The sequence below is a fragment of the Oryx dammah genome, unplaced genomic scaffold (genome assembly GCF_014754425.2).
Source record: "Oryx dammah isolate SB20612 unplaced genomic scaffold, SCBI_Odam_1.1 HiC_scaffold_26, whole genome shotgun sequence".
In the NCBI taxonomy this organism is placed as follows: domain Eukaryota; kingdom Metazoa; phylum Chordata; class Mammalia; order Artiodactyla; family Bovidae; genus Oryx; species Oryx dammah.
In genome coordinates, this window is record NW_024070210.1 from 83015407 (window position 1) to 83038999 (window position 23593).

Here is a 23593-nt window from a genome sequence, read left to right on the forward strand (position 1 = left end):
GTGTTCTTCAGAAACCAACTGCAAAGAAATTGTAAAGTCTTTAAATGAAACAGATGGAGAAGATATTTTAATGAAATCATAGAGGATGAGAAAGAGGAGGGTCAGTTATTAGCTACCATGCTCTGGATATCCCTAAGGTGGTCCTCCATCCTAAACCCATGCAGCTATAAAAACACTCTTGGGAGGACTTCTCTGATGGTCCAGTGGTTAAAAATCCCCCTTGCAATGCAAGGGACATGGGTTCGATCCCTGGTGGGGGAACTAAGATCCCACATGCCATGGAGCAACTAAGCCTGAGGTCCACAACTACAGAGTCCATGTGCTGTGACAAAAGATCCTGTATGATGCAACGAAGATCCCATGGGCACAGCTAAGATTCGACACAGCCAAATAAATAAATAAATACTTGAAGAAAACACTCTCATAAGCCCTCAAGCAGGTTACTTTGGAGAATCACAAGCCAATATCCTAGAAGTGCAAAACTCCAAACTTCAAAGATAAGATCAAAGGAACTAGCCAAAAAATATTATTAATTTGGCTTACATTATTCAGTGCTTCTCAGGAGATTCCTAAACTAAGAACTATGATCTCTAACATGGAGTCTACAACTGACACTGTCAACTTCTTTTTAAACCATAAGAAGGAAGTCTTATCAACAAATAATTCCCAGAGACTATTTGATAGTTGTAAACTACTCATTAAGATATCTTGGAGTATATAATTAAGCCACTGTGATATCTTTTTAAGTGCCCAGGACAAACAAATCTAACTGGTTCACCTCCCTTCAAGACAGGAATCTAGAAATAACCTCCTTATTTATAGAGAATCACAACTCCCTTACTTGGATATCAGCAAGATTTTTTGAAGGGGAAGATGCCCTGTTATTTAACCAAGGCCTGATTGTAAGTTCAGTGCCTATCAAGTTCAGGCAATAGTCTTCCTTCCTGCTCAAGCTAAGTTTCACCACATCATAACAGTCATCTTTAATTCTAAAAACAAATATGGAGAAAACAAATAGTTCACCCATCTCTCTCTCTCTCTCACACACACACACACACACACACACACACACAATTCCAACAAGGTAAACTCTCACAGGGGGATGTGCATACATAAGAGGCCCAGCTTCTCTTATTTTTCTTTCAGGCCACCAGGTCTCCAGGATGGGAGTGTTTTCTTAAGCTTCATTGTTCCCACGGAGGGAGGTCTCTGTTTTCCAGTTCTTTGGCCAGTGAGTTGAAAATCTAATCCAGGAGAGATATACTAGGAAGCCTGATTGTAGATGCGTAACTAAACTGCATTCTACTATTTTGTACTCCATATATCCGACCACTGTATCTTTCAATTGATTCAAAACTTAGAGCAGAAGAGAAAGGGTGTGATTAACTATCACCCTTCAAACATCAAAAGTCAACAGCTTCTATGGAAACATACAATTCTTATAAATGTACTCCTAAATAATTTAACACACCTTTTAGATAACATGTATTTATCCATAGGAAACAGGAAAATGCATTTTTATTTTGAGAATGACACGATCCTGCACCCTCAGACATGGACTCAGGAATGACTCTATGTAGGCATATTTGGGTATATTAAAAGCATCCCAATAATTTACTCATACATTCATAATGTTCCCTTTTCACTTTAACCCATAACTAAACCTGTGTTCTGCTGTTATATCTTTCTCTAGCCAGAATTTTCTGGTTTAACTAGCTTTTTCCTCAATCTCTTCAATAAATATTAGAATACATTAAATCACAGTTTTTGAAGGAATTTCTATAGGGAGATTAAGTATGTAAAGACAGAGCATGGAGATTTCTGGACAAATAACATGATCCTGAAGTGGATTTTTACAATAGGTTTTTAGCTCATTTCTAAATGGTTTATTTTAAATATCAGGAAGGCTTTTGACAGCAACTGCACATCTACCAATTCAGGATTAGATTTAAGTCCCTTGTTCTTAGATTCAAAAATACAGTATTGTTAATTTAAGGGAATTTGCATCTTCTATACACTAAACAGATCGCAAAGATGATATACAACATGGTAATTTGAAAATATGGTAGAAGGAACTTGCAGTTTTGGCTATGGGGTGATCAGACTCAATTTCTCAATGTAAACAACTATAAAACTGACAAAATATTTGAAGCAAGCATTGAACAACAGACAGGACAGATGTGGTTCTTAGAGAAGAGAAACACATGAAAGCCACTTTAATCTTGCTTTCTGCCTGGAGGCACTTCTCAGATCACAGAAAGGGAAGAGGAGTCAAAAAGAGGACAGAAGTCTCACTGCGTGGATCAAACAGAGGTCAGAGCTTGGGTCTGCTGGGGCTGCTGGAATTTGAGGCAGAGGGCTGGACAGTGGAGAATAAGGAGTTGTATAGGGAAGAAACTCCAGAAATCTGCCTAGAAGCCTTGGCTGAAATTAATATGCACCAACACAGTGTGGCTCCAAGAAACCTAGCAAATTATAACTACTGAGGGGCCAAAAGATGAAAAGTGTACCTACTGAGTATAGAGGGCTCGGAGACATTGGAGTTCCAACCAGACAGAGACCACGGGGAACGCCCAGGCTATACGGCTGAGGTCCCAGCAATGCTATGCCTCAGGTGCTGGTTGCTCTATATTGGGAAACAGTGCTCAGATGTTCATATTTCTGCATGGGCAAAGAAAACTGCCACCTGGGCTCAAAGTGATGGCACAGAGACCTCTCAGGTGACACGGAATTTTATCTCACACAACTGTGTGTTTACATTCCAAAGGTCATTTGACCAAGAAGCCTTCCCCATCTCTGTCTGTCTGTCTCTTGTATGTGTGTGTGTGGGCATGAATCTGTCTGTCTGTCTCTCACTCCTTCTCTGGAGGGGAAGAGGTGAAGCTATACAAGCAGCTCCTACATAAGCTCCCAAACTAAAAATGTTGTATTCCACTCAAGAGCTAGAAACCCTCCGCCCTGTACATGTGGGAGACAACTGCCTTCATCACATTAACCTGTGAGGAAAAATGGAGCATTGGAAACCAGTGCAAAGATACTCTGTAGATAAATAATTGGTTTGCTTTTGATGGAGAAATCTTGTGTTTAGTGTCAAGGTAAAATAAATATAGATGCAAAGCTTATTACTTTACTTGTAGAAAAAAATTACTTTAGACCTGCCTGAAAAAAGCCTAAATATAAACCTGAACACAACCTGATTCTCCTGTACATTAGTTCAGTTCAGTTCAGTTCAGTCGCTCAGTCGCGTCCGACTCTTTGCGACCCTATGAATCGCAGCACGCCAGGCCTCCATGTCCATCACCAACTCCCAGAGTTCACTCAGATTCATGTCCATCGAGTCAGTGATGCCATCCAGCCATCTCATCCTCTGTCGTCCCCTTCTCCTCCTGCTCCCAATCCCTTCCAGCATCAGAGTCTTTCCCAATGATTCAACTCTTCTCATGAGGTGGCCAAAGTACTGGAGTTTTAGCTTCAGCATCATTTCGTCCAAAGAAATCCCAGGGCTAAACTCCTTCAGAATGGACTGGTTGGATCTCCTTGCAGTCCAAGGGACTCTCAACAGTTTTCTCTAACACCACAGTTCAAAAGCATCAATTCTTTGGCGCTCAGCCTTCTTCACAGTCCAACTCTCACATCCATACATGACTACTAGAAAAACCATAGCCTTGACCAGACGGACCTTAGTCGGCAAAGTAATGTTTCTGCTTTTCAATATGCTATCTAGGTTGGTCATAACTTTTCTTCCAAGGAGTAAGCGTCTTTTAATATCATGGCTGCAATCACCATCTGCAGTGATTTTGGAGCCCCCAAAAATAAAGTCTGACACTGTTTCCACTGTTTCCCCATCTATTTCCCATGAAGTGATGGGACCAGATGCCATGATCTTCGTTTTCTGAATGTTGAGCTTTAAGCCAGCTTTTTCACTCTCCTCTTTCACTTTCATCAGGAGGCTTTTTAGTTCCTCTTCACTTACTGCCATAAGGGTGGTGTCATCTGCATATCTGAGGTTATTGATATTTCTCCCAGCAATCTTGGTTCCAGCTTGTGCTTCTTCCAGCCCAGTGTTTCTTATGATGTACTCTGCATATAAGTTAAATAAGCAGGGTGACAATATACAGCCTTGATGTACTCCTTTTCCTATTTGGAACCAGTCTGTTGTTCCATGTCCAGTTCTAACTGTTGCTTCCTGACCTGCATATAGATTTCTCAAGAGGCAGGTCAGGTGGTGGTCTGGTATTCCCATCTCTTTCAGAATTTTCCACAGTTTATTTATTTTTTAGGTAACATTTTATTTAGGAATCAGTAACACTCAGACATAACATTTATCATCATTCTATTCAAATTTTATATATGAAATCCCTATCTCCATTTATGTCTGCTCCATCATCCACTGTGACCAAGGAATACCTGTCTATTTCTGAATAGTTATGAGATCTAACACAATTGGCAACCATTCCACTCACTATATGCTTTTATATTTAGCTTTCTAATTTCTAAATATATGAATTTTAAAAGTATGAGTAAAATAAAGGCTAAGTTATCTACATTTAATATAAATAGAAAATAAACCCTGTTAAGGATGGTGACTTCTTTTTTTTTTTAATTTATTTTTTATTTTACTTTACAATTCTGTATTGGTTTTGCCATACATTGACATGAATCCACCACGGGTGTACATGCGTTCCCAAACATGAACCCCCCTCCCACCCTCCTCCCCACAACATCTCTCTGGGTTATCCCCGCGTACCAGCCCCAAGCATGCCATATCCTGCATCAGTCATAGACTGGCAATTCGATTCTTACATGATATTAAACATGTTTCATTGCCATTCTCCCAAATCATCTCACCCTCTCCCTCTCCATTGAGTCCAAAAGTCTGCTATACACATCTGTGTCTTTTTTGCTGTCCTGCATACAGGGTCATCATTGCCATCTTTCTAAATTCCATATATATGTGTTAGTATACTGTATTGGTGTTTTTCTTTCTGGCTTACTTCACTCTGTATAATCGGCTCCAGTTTCATCCATCTCATCAGAACTGATTCAAATGTATTCTTTTTAACAGCTGAGTAATACTCCATTTGGCACAAAGACAGAAATATAGATCAATGGAACAAAACAGAAAGCCCAGAGATAAATCCACACACATATGGACACCTTATCTTTGACAAAGGAGGGAAGAATATACAATGGAGTAAAGACAATCTCTTTAACAAGTGGTGCTGGGAAAACTGGTCAACCACTTGTAAAAGAATGAAACTAGATCATTTTCCACAGTTTATTGTGATCCACACAGTCAAAGGCTTTGGCATAGGCAATAAAGCAGAAATAGATGTTTTTCTGGAACTCTCTTGCTTTTTCCATGATCCAACAGATGTTGGCAATTTGATCTCCAGTTCCTCTGCCTTTTCTAAAACCAGCTTGAACATCAGGAAGTTCACAGTTCACATATTGCTGAAGTCTGGCTTGGAGAATTTAGAGCATTACTCTACTAGCGTGTGAGATGAGTGCAATTGTGTGGTAGTTTGAGCATTCTTTGGCATTGCCTTTCTTTGGGATTGGAATGAAAACTGACCTTTTCCAGTCCTGTGGCCACTGCTGAGTTTTCCAAATTTCCTGGCATATAGAGTGCAGCACTTTCACAGCATCATCTTTCAGGGTTTGAAATAGCTCAACTGGAATTCCATCACCTCCACTAGCTTTGTTCGTAGTGATGCTTTGTAAGGCCCACTTGACTTCACATTCCAGGATGTCTGGCTCTAGGTGAGTGATCACACCATCATGATTATCTTGGTCATGATGTTTTTTGTACAGTTCTTCTGTGTATTCTTGCCACCTCTTCTTAATATCTTCTGCTTCTGTTAGGTCCAGACCATTTCTGTCCTTTATCGAGCCCATCTTTGCATGAAACGTTCCCTTGGTGTCTCTAATTTTCTTGAAGAGATCTTTAGCCTTTCCCATTCTGTTGTTTTCCTCTATTTCTTTGCATTGATCACTGAGGAAGGCTTTCTTATCTCTTCTTGCTATTCTTTGGAACTCTGCATTCAGATGCTTATATCTTTCCTTTTCTCCTTTGCTTTTCGCTTCTCTTCTTTTCACAGCTATTTGTAAGGCCTCCCCAGACAGCCATTTTGCTTTTTTGCATTTCTTTTCCACAGGAATGGTCTTGATCCCTGTCTCCTGTACAATGTCATGAACCTCTGTCCATAGTTCATCAGGCACTCTATCAGATCTAGTCCCTTAAATCTATTTCTCACTTTCACTGTATAATCATAAGGGATTTGACTGAGGTCATACCTGAATGGTCTAGTGGTTTTCCCTACTTTCTTCAATTTAAGTCTGAATTTGGCAATAAGGAGTTCATGATCTGAGCCACAGTCAGCTCCTGGTCTTGTTTTTGTTGACTATATAGAGCTTCTCCATCTTTGGCTGCAAAGAATATAATCAATCTGATTTTGGTGTTGACCATCTGGTGATGTCCATGTGTAGAGTCTTTCTTATGTTGTTGGAAGAGGGTGTTTGCTATGACCAGTGCATTTTCTTGGCAAAACTCTATTAGTCTTTGCCCTGCTTCGTTCCGCATTCCAAGGCCAAATTTGCCTGTTACTCCAGGTGTTTCTTGAATTCCTACTTTTGCATTCCAGTCCCCTATAATGAAAAGCACATCTTTTTTGGGTGTTCACTCTAAAAGGTATTGTAGGTTTTCATAGAACCGTTCAACTTCAGCTTCTTCAGCCTTACTGGTTGGGGCATAGACTTGGATTACTGTGATATTGAATGGTTTGCCTTGGAAATGAACAGAGATCATTCTATCATTTTTTTAGATTGCATCCAAGTACTGCATTTCAGACTCTTTTGTTGACCATGATGGCTACTCCATTTCTTTTAAGGGATTCCTTCCCGCAGTAGGAGATATAATGGTCATCTGAGTTAAATTCACCCATTCCAGTCCATTTTAGTTCTCTGATTCCTAGAATGTCGACGTTCACTCTTGCCATCTCCTGTTTGACCACTTCCAATTTGCCTTGATTCATGTACGTTAACTACCTTTAAAACAAAGTTCAACAACTTTCAAATTAAGACAACAAAACACAGATTCTCAACAATGTAATATTCACAATGCCAGGAATGTAATAAAAAATTGCCAGACATGAGAAAGCAAAAAAAAAACTCAATATATGTATCAAAAAGGAAAAACAAGTCACTATAAAAGCCTCAGAGATGACACAGCTGTTGGAATATTGGAATTAGTAGACAAGGACTTTAAAATGACTATTACACATATATTTATAAATAAGAGGCCTATCTTATCTTTGTGTTACATAATTCAGAAACTGCCTGAAACAGTCTTAGTTTTTCTTCAAAACAACACTGAATCTACTCAAATATTCAAAAAGTAACTGCTAAAATCTTAAGTCAGTGAGGAAAGCTTTTAGTCCAGAAGATATGTTACAGTTGTTTCTAATAATCCAATCCTACCATAAAATAATTTTAATTTGGCTTCCTTGTTTTAGTAATTTTTATTATTTTATATCCCAGGGGACAGCCATGGTGAAGTAGCTGCAAACTGCGTCCTTAGACAATCCAACAAGATGACATGCTGAAAAGGGCTATTAAAAATTATCTATGAACATTGAAGAACATCAGCTTTAAACTTTGGTTTATTTTTTTCATTAATTGAAAGAACAATAATTACATGCCTACCATGTAACAGATATAACTGACGCTATAATTAAGTTATAACTGGGCATACATCAAAACAGATATTACAGAACTCAAAGAGGTATGGTATAGATAATAGAAAAAGAAAATAATTCTTCTTGTTTGGGGTCTGTATTTAATTATAAAGGATGAACAAAAGTTATTGCAGAAGATCAAATTTGAAAGTTCTGCAGTTAGGAGTATATACTTGGGGTTTTGGCATGATTAATTTTGACCTTGCTTTTTTCCTAAAATTAGCTGGTTTGTTCATTCCTTTCAATATCTGCTCACCTCTGCTTTATTTTTATTTTTTTAAACAACAGAAATTTACTATCACACAGTTCTGGAGGCTAGAAGTCTGAAATCAAGGTGATGGTAGTGTTGTTTTCGGAGGGCTGTGGAGGCAGAATCTGTTCTGGGCCTTTCTTCTTGGCTAGATAGCTGTCCTTATGTTCACAAGGTAGTCTCCCCGTGTGTGTGTGTGTGTGTGTGTGTGTCTGCTCAGTCATGCCTGACTCTTTGCAACCACATGGACTGTAGCGTGTGTGTGTGTGTGTGTCTGCTCAGTCATGCCTGACTCTTTGCAACCACATGGACTGTAGCCTGCCCAGGCTCCTCTGTCCATGGGATTCTCCAGGAAAGAATACTGGACTGAGTAGCCATTCCCTTCTCTGGGGGATCTTCCCAACTCAGGGACAGAACATGGGTCTCCTGCATTGCGAGTGGATTCTTTACTGTCTGAGCTACCACGGAAGTCCCTGTATACCTGCCTCCAAATTTCATCTTTTTTATGAGAATATCAGTCTTACTAGATTAGAGCCCATTTTAATGTCTTCCTTTTAACTTCACTACCTCTGTAAAGACCATATTTTCAAATAAGGTTGCTTACATACTGAGGTACCATGGGTTAACAGATCAACATAGCAATTTGGGTTGGGGTGGGGGTAGGGTGGGGACATAAAACAGATATGTAAACATTTTTGTTTCAAATTTGTACATCTCTTTTCATGAAAACCAAAACACTTTGCTTTACACCTACAACTAATACAACATTATAAATCAACTGTACTTCAGTTAAAACAAAACAAGACAAGATGAAGACAAGAAGGGAATGTTACAGTCACTTACCTTTGTTTTAACTGTTTATGTTCATTGTATTTGACACTGTTATTGCAAAATACTTCAAACACTTTTTGGAAGTATTTTCTACAAGTTATAAGGAATAGCACCAGGAGAAGTTACTTAATATACTTTGTTTCTAAATGCATTTTGGATTTACTCTACTTATACTTTGAATTTGTAGACCAAAACAACATAGAAATCATAAAACACACTGACCTCAATTTACCATAATTGTGCTTCTCAACCTAGAAACAATCACCCAATATAACATACAATCATGAGTAATTTTAAGACCAAAATTCCCCCTTAGCAATATGTACCAAAAATGTCCACAACTTCTAGAACCTTCACATTAGCAAAACCCAAAAGGGCCTTTGACACATCAATACATTAAAATGTTAATTTACTGTCATGAATAGCTATCAGCCTCTCAACTATGTAAGTGTGAACCCAGTATGAGACTAGGTGTGCAAAACAGCCTGCTCACCTTGCCTTAGTTTAATTTTAGTTTAAGAATCCTTCCTTTTAGAAAAACTCACACATACACACATTGAATAAATTAGTCCAACACAAAGGAAAATGAAACTTTATGATTATAATAAGAATTATCTGGGGACTTCCCTGGCAGTCCATGCTCCCAAAATTGAGACTCCACAGTGTTTTCTAAATTTTTTAAACCCAATTCATGGTGAGAAATATATTTACACTGCAATCCAGTTCCCAAATATCTATAGCAAAATAACATTCATACACAAACACATACAAATGTATACATAGATACATCCATATATACTAAAACTGCAAACTTCTCATGAGACAGTGTTCACCCTTATAATGTGTGAGAAACTCTTGACATTTCTATTCTGCTTTTATGTTTCCAGTCTTGAACTAAAATTGACTAGGATCCTTGTATGGGTTTTGACTCAAAGTCTGGAAAGCACAGATCAGTGGTATTTTTAAATCAGCTGCACAACTTGCTAAAGATACAAATTCCTGAGTCCCATCTAAAACTATTGAATTAGAATCCATGGAGGATGGATCCCTACGCAGTGCATTTAAGCAGGCTCTCCAGATGATCCTTAAGCATATTAAAGTTTGAGAACCCTTGAGATCTTTAGGATCTCAACTTGAGATCTATAGGATCATCAGGTGTTATTCAGACAAAGAGAGGTAGAAAAAAGTATTATTGCCAGAAGCCATAGTAAATGCAAAGACTAAATGGGCAAGGGAGAGCATGCTTATGTTTAAGGAGGTTCAGTGGAACAAGGCAAGTTCATGGGGCTCTATGGGAAAACAATGTGGATGAAGAGGTAGGCATGGTTCACTCTGGCATCTGCCTCTCCTAGTTAGTTCCATGCCACCTAAAGAATAAGATATAAGCATACATTCTTAAAAAGGAAGGAAACTTACACATGCTACAACATGGATGAATTTGCAGCCATGAAACTAAATGATGCTTGCTCCTTGGAGGGAAAGCTATGACAAATCTAGATAGCATATTGAAAAGCAAAGACATCACTTTGGAGGCAAAAATCCATACAGTCAAAGCTATGGTTTTTCTGGTAGTCATGTATGGATGTGAAAGTTGGACCATAAAGAAGGCTATGCACTGAAGAACTGATGCTTTCGAATTGTGGTGCTGAAGAAGACTCTCAAAAGTCCTTTGGACTGCAAGGAGGTCAAACCAGTCAATCCTAAAGGAGACCAGTCCTGAATATTCATTGGAAGGACTGATGCTGAAGCTGAAGCTTCAGTAATTTGGCCACCTGATGCAAAGAACTGACTCACTGGAAAAGACTCTGAATCTGGGAAAGATCAAAGGCAGGAAGAGAACGGGACAAGAGAAGAAGAGATGGTTGGATGGCATCACCAACTCAATGGACATGAATTTGAACAAATTCCAGGCGATAGTGAAGTACAGGGCAGTCTGGCGTGCTGCAGTCCATGGGGTCACAAAGAGTCCGGCATGACTTAAAGAGACTGAACTGCAACAACATGGGTGAACTTTGAGGACATCGTGCAAAGTGACATGAGCCAATCACAAAAAGACAAATATTGCATGGTTCCACATACATGACATGACTAGAGTGGTCAAAAATTCAGAGACAGAAAGTGGAACGGTGGTTGCCAGGGCCTTGGGGAGGGAGACCAGTTGTTTAATGGGTATAACGTTTCAGTTTTGCCAGATGAAAAGAGTTCTGTGCAATAGAAGACTGACTGCACAAGGGTGTAAATGTATTTATTAACACCATTTCATTGTGTGCTTTAAAATAGTTAAGATGGCACTTTTATGAGTATTTTACCACAATTTAAAAAATAATACATGAGATTAAGAGTCCTGAATTGACACTTGACCTTGACTAGTATTTGACTCTTTTCCCAGGGATACTAATGTTTCCTTATTTCTGGGAGCAGTAGTAACCATTCCCTTTTAGGCAAGGAAAACACTCAAATTATAAATGTGTCTTCTTTTTTTTTTTTTTTTAAAGAAAAAAGCTTGTTAAAACTTTCTACATTGGAGAATGAAAGAGATAGGAAAGAATCAATTATACCTTAACTTTGTAATGAAGAGCAGAGCTCTGCACAGCCTCAGTGGAAAGGAGATGAAACACCCTGGGTTTTGCCTACAGATCATAAACTACCTCTGGATGGTAGTACATATTTATCCCTGACAAATACTTTTGTCTAGAAGCTTTTTCTTGTGAAGGGAAATTTTATATAAAATAGTAATCTGCTAGTTAACAAATATTCTTATTTGGGGGTGGCATAACTCAATGGTTCCCAGATCTAGCATCAAGCCGAACATCAGAATTCTCTGAGAAGCCTTAAAAAAATACAGATCCTTGGCCCCACTCCAGATTTACTGGAGCAGGTTACCCAGCAGTGAACTTAAGGCCTGTGTTTTTAAAGCTGCCAAGGATATTTTTACGGGTGGCCTTTTGGGGGCAAATCACTCAAAGTAAGGACAGCTATGACAATGGCCACTTGGTGTGTGATCTGACCTCTCTCTACCCTCTCAAAACCTCTCTGAAATGACTGAATATAAAAGTAGGAAAATATCCTTAGCAATACTAGAAAACCAGAAAAAGTTCCATCAGCAGACCAGAGCACTAAGGAATTTCTGGAAGATATAAAGCAGATGGAATCAGTAAAACCCCAAATTGCTAGAGCCTAAAATGAAGAGTATGAAGAGTTAAGTAAATGTTACTGGCAGAACTTCAGAATACTCCCCAAAATCAGAGGGAGAAAGTGTGGCCAGCAGATGTGGGTCAGCTGTCCAGTAACTACTGGAGGGTTTGGTAGCAATTTGCTAGCCTCCTACCCTCAAAAAGGCTGACTCCTGAACTGTCCTCAGGTTGAAAATGGTGAGGGAAGAAGGGCTGCGCTTTGGGTAAGGGCATCTGGCCCAAGATGTAAAAGGAGCCCCCATTCCCAGAAGGCAAGTTTCTTGTGAACATCATAAAGGAACGTCCAACTGGTTGGATAGCCTTCCTCCTCCCTCCTACATCCTCCACAGACAGAGATCTAATAACTTGCATTCACAGTGACATTTCTAAATTATGCTAGGGAAACAAATTCATATAGATCCTCATATATAAATAAGAACAAAAAATCATAGAACAAATGAATGGATGAAAGAAAGCATTTTTGTTTAATTTAAAGAACAAGTGTAGGTAATGGAGAAAAATAAATTCTAAAAATAAAAAAAAAACTTTATCTCATTCATAAAACAAGAATAAGCCATTAGTGGGACTTCCCTGGTGGTCCAATGGCTAAGGCTCTGTGCTCCCAGTGCAGGGGACCAAGGTTTGATCCCTGATGAGGGAAGTAGATCCCACATCCTGCAACTAAAAAGATTCCGCATGTGGCAATGAAGATCCCACATGCCACAACTAAGACCTAACACAGTCAAATAAATAAATAATTTTTTAAAAAGAATAAGCCATTACAAAAACTGCAGACTACTTGGAAATTAAGATCATGAGAGCCAAGACAAAGAAAACAAATCAAGCAGACAACAGCACCTCAAAAGAGCTGAATAATGGAGCGAACACACCTGAAGAACAAGCTAGATACAGCTGATTCTCTTGATTAGCCACAGAATATTTCCTTCAAGGTGAGTATTACCAAGTGTACTTTGGCGGGTCTCTCCAGCATTCCGTGGGCTGGAGGAAGACCTGGAGCTAGTTAGGAGGAGAAGGGGGCAAGCATCTCACTGCAGGTTCCCAGAGGGTGGGCCCAGTGAGTCCCACTCTGAGCCTTCTACATCTACTTCGCCTAGGTTGTACGCTTACCTGGAATGTCCAAGGACTATTCACTTTACTGAGGTCTACTCCACTTAGAGCTCAGGCCCAGGGACCATCTCCCTCTGGGAAGTTTTCCTTAACTTCCCTTCTCTACACTGATTTACATTTTGTAGTATATCTGCATTTGATCACAACTAAGTTTAACTCAATGTATTATAATTACCTATTTGTGTTTCTGTCTTCCTCATGCTCTAAGGGATATTTTAACCAGAGGCATCACTTCTATTCAGATACACAGACATGGACATGTCATTCATTCTCTTAATATATCTTGTATGCCTACTATAAGAACTAAATGCCTGTTCTAATATCTACAGGAAAACATACAAAAATGGTCCTGTTTACCAAGGCCATGGTCAACCCATCATTAAATATAGGTACCTATTTACCCCAAGTTGGAGCTCTCTGAATTCAGTTAGGGTGCTATCACATTCTGGAACTTTCTGAATTTCCACCAGGTAATAGTTTATGCAAATGGGCCTCTAAGAATCCAACAACTTGGTCAAAATCTAGGAAGCCTTACTACTTTAACAGTCAATACATTTTTGTCTCCCCAAAATGGATACACTGTTGGATATTTCACTTGCTGGATGATATTTGAAAGTTATCCAGAGAATGTCCTAAAAGGTACTTTCACCTTTATACTGCTATTTCTGCTCTTCCTGTATGTTACCCCTCGACCACTGAATTGAAAATTATGCAACTCTGTCATGCCAGGACTATAGCAGGATATGAAAGGACACCACAATTAACACTACAGATCATCTACCATCCCAGTCAACTGAAATATTTGTGTCTTGAATAAAACTCATGGAAATGTGAAAAGGGCTTGCACTTTCCAGTTCCTCCTGTCCCCTGCCCAAGAGCCAATATATTCTCTATACCATCTCTTGGATTACATGCATCAACAGGAACAAAGCAAAAAATAGAAAATGTACTTGACCTCAAAAGCAGGTCATCTGGAAATATTAGAGAAAGGTAAAGAGCTAAGCCTTTGCAGAAACACAAAAAAAGCAAAGTAAGAATATGAAAACCCTTCCTTCTATCTCAATTTCTCAATAAATCTGACTTTTAATAGAAAGTCATAAGTATTAATCCCATTAATCACATATTTATTTCGTTGAGTAGGTAAAACTTCTTATCAGGTTGGGAAGAAAATTCCCTAAATACAGACATTTAACATCAACTCCCTATAGAGCTAGGATTTTAGAAGTTGAGATATCCTGAGGAAGTGGGCACATCATAACCCCCATACACCCAAATTTATATCTCTTTTTAAATTACTCCCCATAAACAAGACAAGAGCAAAAGTAATAAGTTCCACCACAGGTTGGGGGAATCTAAGGGTTTGCCGCACCTTCAGCAGCTAATATTGTGAGACACGAGAAACAACACATTTTAAAAATGAGACACTATCTTCTCAAAACAATTGTTAATGGTCTTTAGGTAGAAACTCCTTAAAGAAAATTGAGTGTTCCTTCCATTGCCATTAAAAATAAATTCTACTCTTCCAACAAGATGGGGAGGCAGCTGGAACAGGATTCAACATAAACTGAAGAGCACATTAAAAGTATTTCAGAAAACTTTGTATTTCCACACAAAGAAAAAAAAGGAAACGACTAAGGGTGTTTTCTTTGAAATAATGCCTATATGCAAAATTCACCATCTAGACTTAACCGCTACCTTTAGAGATACAGTACAGGGATGGGGGCTAACACAGGAAAAAGGTAGAAACAGAAAATCTGCAAAAGCTCAACCGGTTTTTAATAATCAGAAGCACAGACCTAGAACTCAGGAAGAGATATGTTCTCAACTCTTTTATACTTGGTTCTTATCCTTCTATAAAAGTACATTCAGAGAACAGTTTTGAAGTGAAACTAAAGAACTGAGGGGCAAGGGAGAAGAAGGAGAGAGTCAGGGAAGGGTGGCTACTCATTCTGCCCTGAAAAGTCTGACTGCCTGTCTCAGCTTCAGTTCTGAAATCTTCCACATTGACACTGAATGAGACATCATCACAATAGAAAGGATGATATGTTTCAAATCTTTACAAAACAACATTTATACATTTATATATTCTAATATACAGTGTTTAGCTGCATTAGTTCTCCAAGTAGGGATACCAAGTTAGAAGTTATGGCCTAATTAGCAAGTGGCTTAGTGACAAGTATAACCTGCTATATCAAAATTGCTCAGTAGCTACACAGATTGTAGATGATAATTTATGAAAGAAATTCTAATTCAACTGATTAGTGCAGTAAGTGTCAAACAAAGGACAGCAGAATATACGTTGACATTTCCACATACATGTCATACAAAGGAGCAGTTCTAAATTGTAACTATAAAGAGCACATACTATACTAAACCAGTCATCACTTTAGCATCAGAAGCGCTAATAAACACAAGAGCTTTGTTTTTCCACAGAGAACTTTGTCACAGATGGCCCTATCATTTCCCAGCTGAAAATGTTACATGTCATTAGAAATACTCCAAAGTATTTACAATCTTAATTTAAAGCATTAGAACCCACACAATCAAATTATTAATACATGACAAGTTGGGAGTTTCCACTTACGTAGATATATTGTTGAAGCTGAGAAACAGACGTTGGAGGCAGGGCAAATTATCCACATCTCTCTAGAAGGAAACAGAAAGCAAAAATCTATCAGCTGAAAGGAAAAAAATATATATATATTATAAAATGTCTTCTTGTTCAGCTGTTGAAATACATAGTCATTGCTAGTTACTGCAACCTTACTAGACCACTGAATGCTACTAGGCACTGAGCTCCATTCTTCTCCACTGCAGATTAAATGGGAGGGTTTCAGTATATCCGCAGAACAAGCTGCACCACTCGCAAGGTAAAAAGCACTGAGGAGAACAGAGGGAGATGCTGCTGCTGCTGCTAGCCTCTTCAAGCATGCTTTTGGGAAAGGAGCCAAATTGCTACTTCAGCCTTTCAACTGTAGCACAAATACAGTATGATCAAACATTTGTTAAAAATCACTTGGAAAAGAATCTGTTCAAACACTTTAAATTTTAAGTTTATGCAATCAGCTTTCCAAACAGTACTGAGAATTTCAGAGCCATTCACCTCACTATTCTCAAACCCACAGAAATGCACCACTCAGTTGCAGATGACTCAATACACTGACAATGCCCCCATAATGCTCAAAGTAGATCATCATCACTGTCAATGAAGGGTACTGGAAGGGCAATTTCCAATCTAAGCAGGAATCCAAGGTTCTTACAATTGGAAATCTATGCTGTTCTGTTTAGGTGCAGCACCCCTGAGCAAAACACTGCTGTTTAAATACAGTTACCATCAGCAAATATTGAAATGTTTTGGCCCAAATGATTTTTTACTAATTTTATTAAAAGACACAAACCTCCTGAAAAGTCTGACATATTCTGGAATACCAGAATCTTAAGAGGAAGCTTAGTAATTACCTAATCCATAATCTCATTGTTCACATGAGAAAAAGTAAAACGGTTGAGGTTGTGGCAGGGGCAGCGTGGGAGAGGGCTGGAAAGGTGACCAGGAAACATACTGTCACACACACAGAAGCCAAAATAGGCCAAGATTCCAGTTATCCTGACTTCAGTGCTCTGCTCTGTACAATACTACACACACGGGTACTTCTAATATTAAATATTTTTCACTTTTATTATTTACAATAATTTCTAGTTATATCCAATTGAATGATGCTAATATAAAAATGTACATTTTACATAAATTGTGACCGACATTTAAACCCAATCAAAACTTGTCTTACTCTTTCCATAAGTCATCATCTTTCTTCCTCCCCCACTTTCCTTCCTCCCTTTTAAAACTACCATTTCCAAGGCCAAATAAAAATGTAGGCAATGCATCAAAATTACAGACAAGTTCAGCTTTTCCGAAAAGTCATTTATTTATTTTTAAAAACTTGTTATACAAAGAAAATATAGAAGTGATAGAACTGAGGCAGAGCCACGTCTCATTGATTTTTTAGAGGACAGAGGAGCAATGGAGCTAGCTGAAGACATGTTCCCATGTAGTTTCCAGGGCTGTAATTTCCAAAAGGAAAGGATAGCTTGCTTCCTATCTGGTCTCCGGAAGTTTAGAGTTACCGTCAGATTGAAAGCCTGCCTGAGGAATCTTTTCTCTTAAATTCTTCCTGGAATCTAAGGGAGATATTTCTGGGCATAAGCATTGTTTGCTGACATCTAACTGGGAGAAAACTGAGAAGCAGTAGCCTGAATCTCCTTTGAATCAAGGCATCTTTAAAAAAAAAAAAAAGTACATTTGCCTTTTTCTGTGTGATCACTCTCACAAACATGGAGAACGTTCCTAAAACTCACTGGGCTTCTCTAAGAAGCAGGCAAGTACAAATCCCACAAAGTGACAGTACAAAAAGGGCAAGGATTCTCTGTATGCCCAAGGAAAGAGGCATTACGACAGGAAGCGGAATGGCTATGGTGGGCACACTAAACCAATTTTCCAGAAAAAGACTAAAACTACTACAAGATTGTACTGAGGCTTGAAGGCGTTGAGCCTAAATGCAGATTTAAGAGAATGCTGGCTATTATGAGATGCAAGCATTTTGAACTGAGAGGAGATAAGAGGAGAAAGAGCAAGTGATCCAGTTCTGAACTTAATATTTTGTTTTATTATGAGGACAATAAAAATTGGAGATTGTTTGCTTCATTTAGTTGCAATTGGTTTTTTGAAGGGAAATAAACTAGTGCCATCAATTTTTTAAGAAATAGTCTTCTTTTGGGGCCCCAGCCTACCACCATCAAAGACTACAGACACACAGACACACATTTCAAGACAGTTTTTTTGATTATTAAAATATAAACTCAAATTACATCAGGCTATAAATTGTGAGAAAAGGGGTTTTTAAGTTTATTTGATTATAATGTTTTATATTTATTTTCATTTAAGAAGCAAAATTTTACCAGAAGTTTTTTTATCAAATTTTCAAAATTATTAACTCTCATCTGATAGAGGTATAAAAAGTATTCACAAGTTGAAAAATTAAAACTCAGAATTCAACAACATATACCCCAAAATCATTTCAGGAGATAGCCTTTCCAGAACTTTAAAAAGCAAAATAACTACCCACAATCATTGTTGTTGTTCCAAACTTCATTCCTATAAGAAAATTATAACTTTAATTTTTCTAGCAACTCTAAGATATACTCTGTAATGAATTTCTAGCATTATAATAGACAAAAAGAAATATTCTATTTATATCGATTATCTATGCATGAGTTATTTACAGAAGAAAAAAAAAAAAGACTGCTGAAAGTTACCAGAAGATGGTTGCTCTAATATGAGAGTGAAACAAAGATGTAGATACATGAGATCCAGGAAGTCGATTAACTATTGAAGAGAGACAAGAGAAACTAAAGGATGTCACCTCCATAGCAGGCCTAAGGGCAACCAATCTACATTAGAGACAGAGGAAAAGGGCTAGAAAGGGTATCTTCGAAGACAGAAAATGAAACAGACAGATTACTTGAGATCTTTGCCCATATAGAGAAGAATTTTAGAGTTCTGTTGGGGAGTCTGCAATTAATGGAGAAGTGAGACAGTAATTAATGCCAGAGAAAACAAAAGTTTAGTATCATGGTCCAACATTCACTTTGAAAAGCTCATCTTGTTCTGCCAGACAATCCTAACCTGAAAATCTGAAATCTGTTAGTTGCTCAGTTGTGTCCAATTCTTTGCAACCCCATGGACTGTAGCCCACCAGGCTTCTCTGTCCACAGAATTTTCTAGGCAAGAATACTAGAGTGGGTTGCCATTTCCTTCACCAGGGAATCTTCCCAACCCAGGGATTGAACCTGGGTCTCCTGCATTGCATGCAGATTCTTTACCATCTGAGCCACCAGGGGGTAACCTATTATGTCATAAATTCATCAATCTGAAGCCAGTGCACTGAAAGACCCACCTTAAACAAGATCCCCAAGAAATCTCAAAAATACATATTGTGGCTTGGTTCTTAAAATATGACTAAGACTGTGTCAAGAAAACGTGCTCTTCCTGTCAGAAAGTAATAATCTCAACTTTTCTTTATCAGCAGGTTGTTCTGGTGTTACATTTGGGAAGCCAGCACTCAACAATCTGCATATAATTATTTTGGAATAACGAGGAAAGTTAAAATAAGGGGTTACAGATAATTTAAGAAAGCTAAATCCTTATAACGTTGAGAAAAAGTCAGCATATTTATTTCCCTGTCAAGTGTCAAATCCTCCCAGAAATTCTTTTCTGGAGGTAACTATTTCACAGGCACTGAAACTATTCCAGAGACAATAACATACCTAAGATAAGAAAAAGAAGACAAAATACTTACATATAGGGGAATATTTACAGTTCATCTGTTAACCTCTTAATATCAAATTTATTATATTTAACAAAACACACTTCTGGGAATCACATTCAAAATATGTTTTGAAGTTAAGACACAAAACCATTTTATAGATTTTTAAAATATATTCTTCAAAATAGACTTTAAAAATTATTTACTATACGGTTATTGAGAAGAATAGAATTCTTTATTTTTCAAGAGAATAATGACCTGCCAATTTAGAAGCATGTTTGTCCTACCCAGCTCAGATGCTGTTTTCCATATTCCTAAACTTCACAAAAGGACCAAATGATTCAGCAATTTGACCCTGTGTAGAAAGAACATCTATTACTGGAGCTATTTTTAGAGCAGCCTCCTGCAGGGGAATAAGGAAGAAGGGTGAAGAGACAGAGGCTTTGGCATACAGCAAAGAGAACAAAGATGACTGTAATAAAATCACAACAGCTCTCGTTTTGTTACCTATTCTGTTACACAAAAAAGTCAGTGTTTAAATATGTAGGGGTAATTATCTTCATTTTGAGAACTAAAACAAAGCCCTGAATAAGCTTGAAAAAAAAAAACAAAGAAAAAAGTGTTCCTTTTTATAAAAAGGTTTATAAATTCTAAAATTACTTACTATAGCCATCACTATAATACAGACACATATTATATGAGGAATAATATGTGTAAGCCATCATATCAACAACTCAAATTATATTTTATATACCATGAAAAAAAGTCTGTTACCTGCCTCTATTATCCAAAAGCAGTAATATCCATACCTACTTTTTACATTTATTTACATTTACATATTACCTGGCAATTATCAGTCAGTCTAGCTGCAAGCTGCTCTTTCAGTCTGATTTATTTCTATACACTGTTGTGATCTCCTGAAAATAAAAAGGAACTGAAAACCAGACTAATAAGCAGGAAATGACACTCTGACTACAGAGATTTCCAGTCTTTATAATCTAAGAGAGCTAGATATAACCACTATGAGGAGAAATAGAAAAAGCCTCAATTTTGCAATCACAGGCCTTTCTACACTTGAATTTCTAGTTCAAATTTACATCACATGCATGATCTAACAAAAAAGAGTTAGATGCTCAGTTGTGTCTGATTCTTTGTGACCCCAAGGACTGTAGCCCACCAGGGTCCTCTGTCCATGGAATTCTCCATGCAAGAATACTGGAATGGGTAGCCATTAACTTCTCTGGAGATCTTCCAGACAAGGGATCGAATCCAGCTCTCTTGCACTGCAGGCAAATTTTTTACCATTTGAGGCACCAGGGAAACCCAAGACTCCTCATAAAAAATGGTCCCTGCCATTCTTACCCTTACCACTACAGGAAAAACTCACTAGAAAGACATAAACTCAAATCAGACTTTACAGCATATGTGTGTGCACATGTGCACACACGCGCACGCGTGCACACACGTGCACGCACACATGCACGTGCATGCTCAGTCGCTCCGTTGCTCAGCTGTGCCTTAGTCTTTGCAGCCCCATGGACTGTAGACTGCCAGGCTCCTCAGTCCATGGAATTTTCCAGGCAACATATTGGAGTGGGTGCCCTACTCCAGGTGACCATTCGAATCCAGGGATGAAACCAGTGTCTCTTGCATCTCCTGTACTGGCGGGTGGTTCTTTACCACTAGCACTACCTGGGAAGCCCTTACAGCACTCTGACAATTGCAGATGATTAATGAAAAACACTGCTATAAGCAAGAGTAAGCATAGATTTTAGGCAATAAATGTAGAATTACCAAAAAGCTAAGAAAATATAATAACTTGATAAAGACTATGAAATAGCCATGTTTAAAACTATTAGATAAATAAAATGAATCAAAACATGAGAAAAAATATGTTACAAAGATATTTGAGTATTTATTTTTTAAAAATCCATGCAGAACTTCTAGGAAAAAAATTATGGTCATTATTAAAAATTCAATGGATGGACTGAAAATCAGATTAGACAAAACTAAAGACAAGGTTAGTGAACTGGAAGAAACATTAAAGAAATAAAAATCATGCACAAATGTAGCAGAGAAAAGTAAGAATGATGGAAATTTTTTAAGGAACAAAGAATAGAACAAGAAGGCCCATACCATGTCTAGCAGGTGTAGAAGAAGCAGAAAGTGGAAAAGATCAATACTTGAAATATAAAGCCTCAGAATATTCCTGCTCCCATAATTAGTCAAAGAAATGAATCTACAGATTCATAAAACATAGATATTGGGTATGTTAATAAAATTATCATATTTAATCAAATCTAAGATATCAACTGATGATTATTTTATGTAACACCTGGTGAAAATAAACTTATGACTAACCAATATAATATCACTTTGAATTTTTATTTCATTATTACCAAAAGAGTTCTTTTAATTTACTTAACCATATTTTTTAAAACTAAATATCATTTCTTTACACATAAAAATTAGGCAAAATAAAAATTTAAATTAATGATCTCCCCAAATATCTCCATGTATAAAGCTAGAATAATTAGACAGTACAGTCTTGGCATAATGGTAGACAAATAGATGGAACAGAATAGAAGGTTCAGAGAAAGACTCATTTGACTATAACTCAATTTTGAAAAAGAAAGTAGGTTAATTAAACGGTGGAAAATAAGTCCATTTGAATAATGGTGATGGAGAAAACAGACATTTCTATTTGGGAAAAATGAATCATGACCCCTACATCTCACACCGTGTGTGTGTGTGTGTGTGTGTGTGTGTGTGTAGTCACTCAGTTGCATCCGACTCTCTGTGACCCCATGGACTATAACCCACCAGGCTCCTCTGTCCATGGGATTTCCCAAGCAAGAATACCTGAGTGGGCTGCCATCTCACACCATACACAAAACTTAATTAAAATGGATCACAGAGGGGTGGTCCTAAGATGACGGAGGGATAGGACGGGGAGACCACTTTCTCCCCCACAAATTCATCAAAAGAACATTTCAACGCTGAGTAAATTCTACAAAACAACTTCTGAATGCTAGCAGAGGACATCAGGCATCCAGAAAAGCAGATCATTGTCTTCAAAAACAGTGAACCTCTCTGGGTGTCCCTCAACGTGGAGAAACTTTTCATCTTTAACCTAGATGTTTTATCTTCGGTGCTGTATAAATGGAGCAGTCTTGAGGCTACTGTAAAAATAAAACTGAAAACCAAAAACAGGAGGCTTAAGTCCAAATCCTGAGAACATCAGAGAACTCCTGAATCCAGGGAACATTAATCGATAGGAGCTCATCAAACGCCTCCATACCTACACTGAAACCAAGCACCACCCAAGGGCCAACAAGTTCCAGAGCAAGACATACCACGCAAATTCTCCAGCAACACAGGAACACACCCCTGAGCTTCAATATACAGGCAGCTCAAGTTACTCCAAAACCACAGATGTCTCATAACTCATTACTGGACACTTCATTGCACTCCAGAGAGAAGAAATCCAGCTCTACCCAGCAGAACTCCAACACAAGGTTTCCTAACCAAGAAACCTTGACAAGCCACTGATACAACCCTACCCACAGTGAGGAAGCTCCATAATAAACAGAACTCCACAAATTCCCAGAATACAGAAAGGCCAGCCCAAACGCAGCAATATAACCAAGATGAACAGACAGAGGAATACCCAGCAGGTAAAGGAACAGGAGAAATGCCCACCAAACCAAACAAAAGAGGAAGAGATAGGGAATCTACCTGAGAAAGAATTCTGAATAATGATAGTGAAAATGATCCAAAATCTTGAAATCAAAATGGAATCACAGATAAATAGCCTGGAGACAAGGATTGAGAAGATGCAAGAAAGGTTTAACAAGGACCTAGATATATAATGAATAATGCAATAAATGAGATCAGAAACACTCCGGGGGCAACAAATAGTAGAATATCAGAGGCAGAAGATAGGATTAGTGACATAGAAGATAGAATGGTAGAAATAAATGAATCCGAGAGGAAAAAAGAAGAATGAATTAAAAGAAATGAGGACAATCTCAGAGACCTCCAGGACAATATGAAATGCTCCAACATTCGAATTATAGGAGTCCCAGAAGAAGAAGACAAAAAGAAAGACCATGAGAAAATACTTGAGGAGATAATAGTTGAAAACTTCCCTAA

General features: G+C 38.0%; 1 protein-coding gene across 5 annotated transcripts in view; it reads right to left on the reverse strand.

The window, feature by feature from the left end:
• Positions 1-23593, reverse strand: part of LRRC49 (leucine rich repeat containing 49) — a 157043-nt gene that overhangs the window by 86389 nt on the left and 47061 nt on the right. For 4 of the 5 annotated variants that reach the window (XM_040227428.1, XM_040227430.1, XM_040227432.1 and 1 more), the window contains one exon: positions 15703-15764. In XM_040227428.1, coding sequence (XP_040083362.1) covers positions 15703-15764 — 62 coding nt within the window. Of the gene's footprint in view, positions 1-15702; positions 15765-19758; positions 19763-23593 lie in introns of those variants that run through there. The other variant, XM_040227433.1, reaches the window with a different exon arrangement.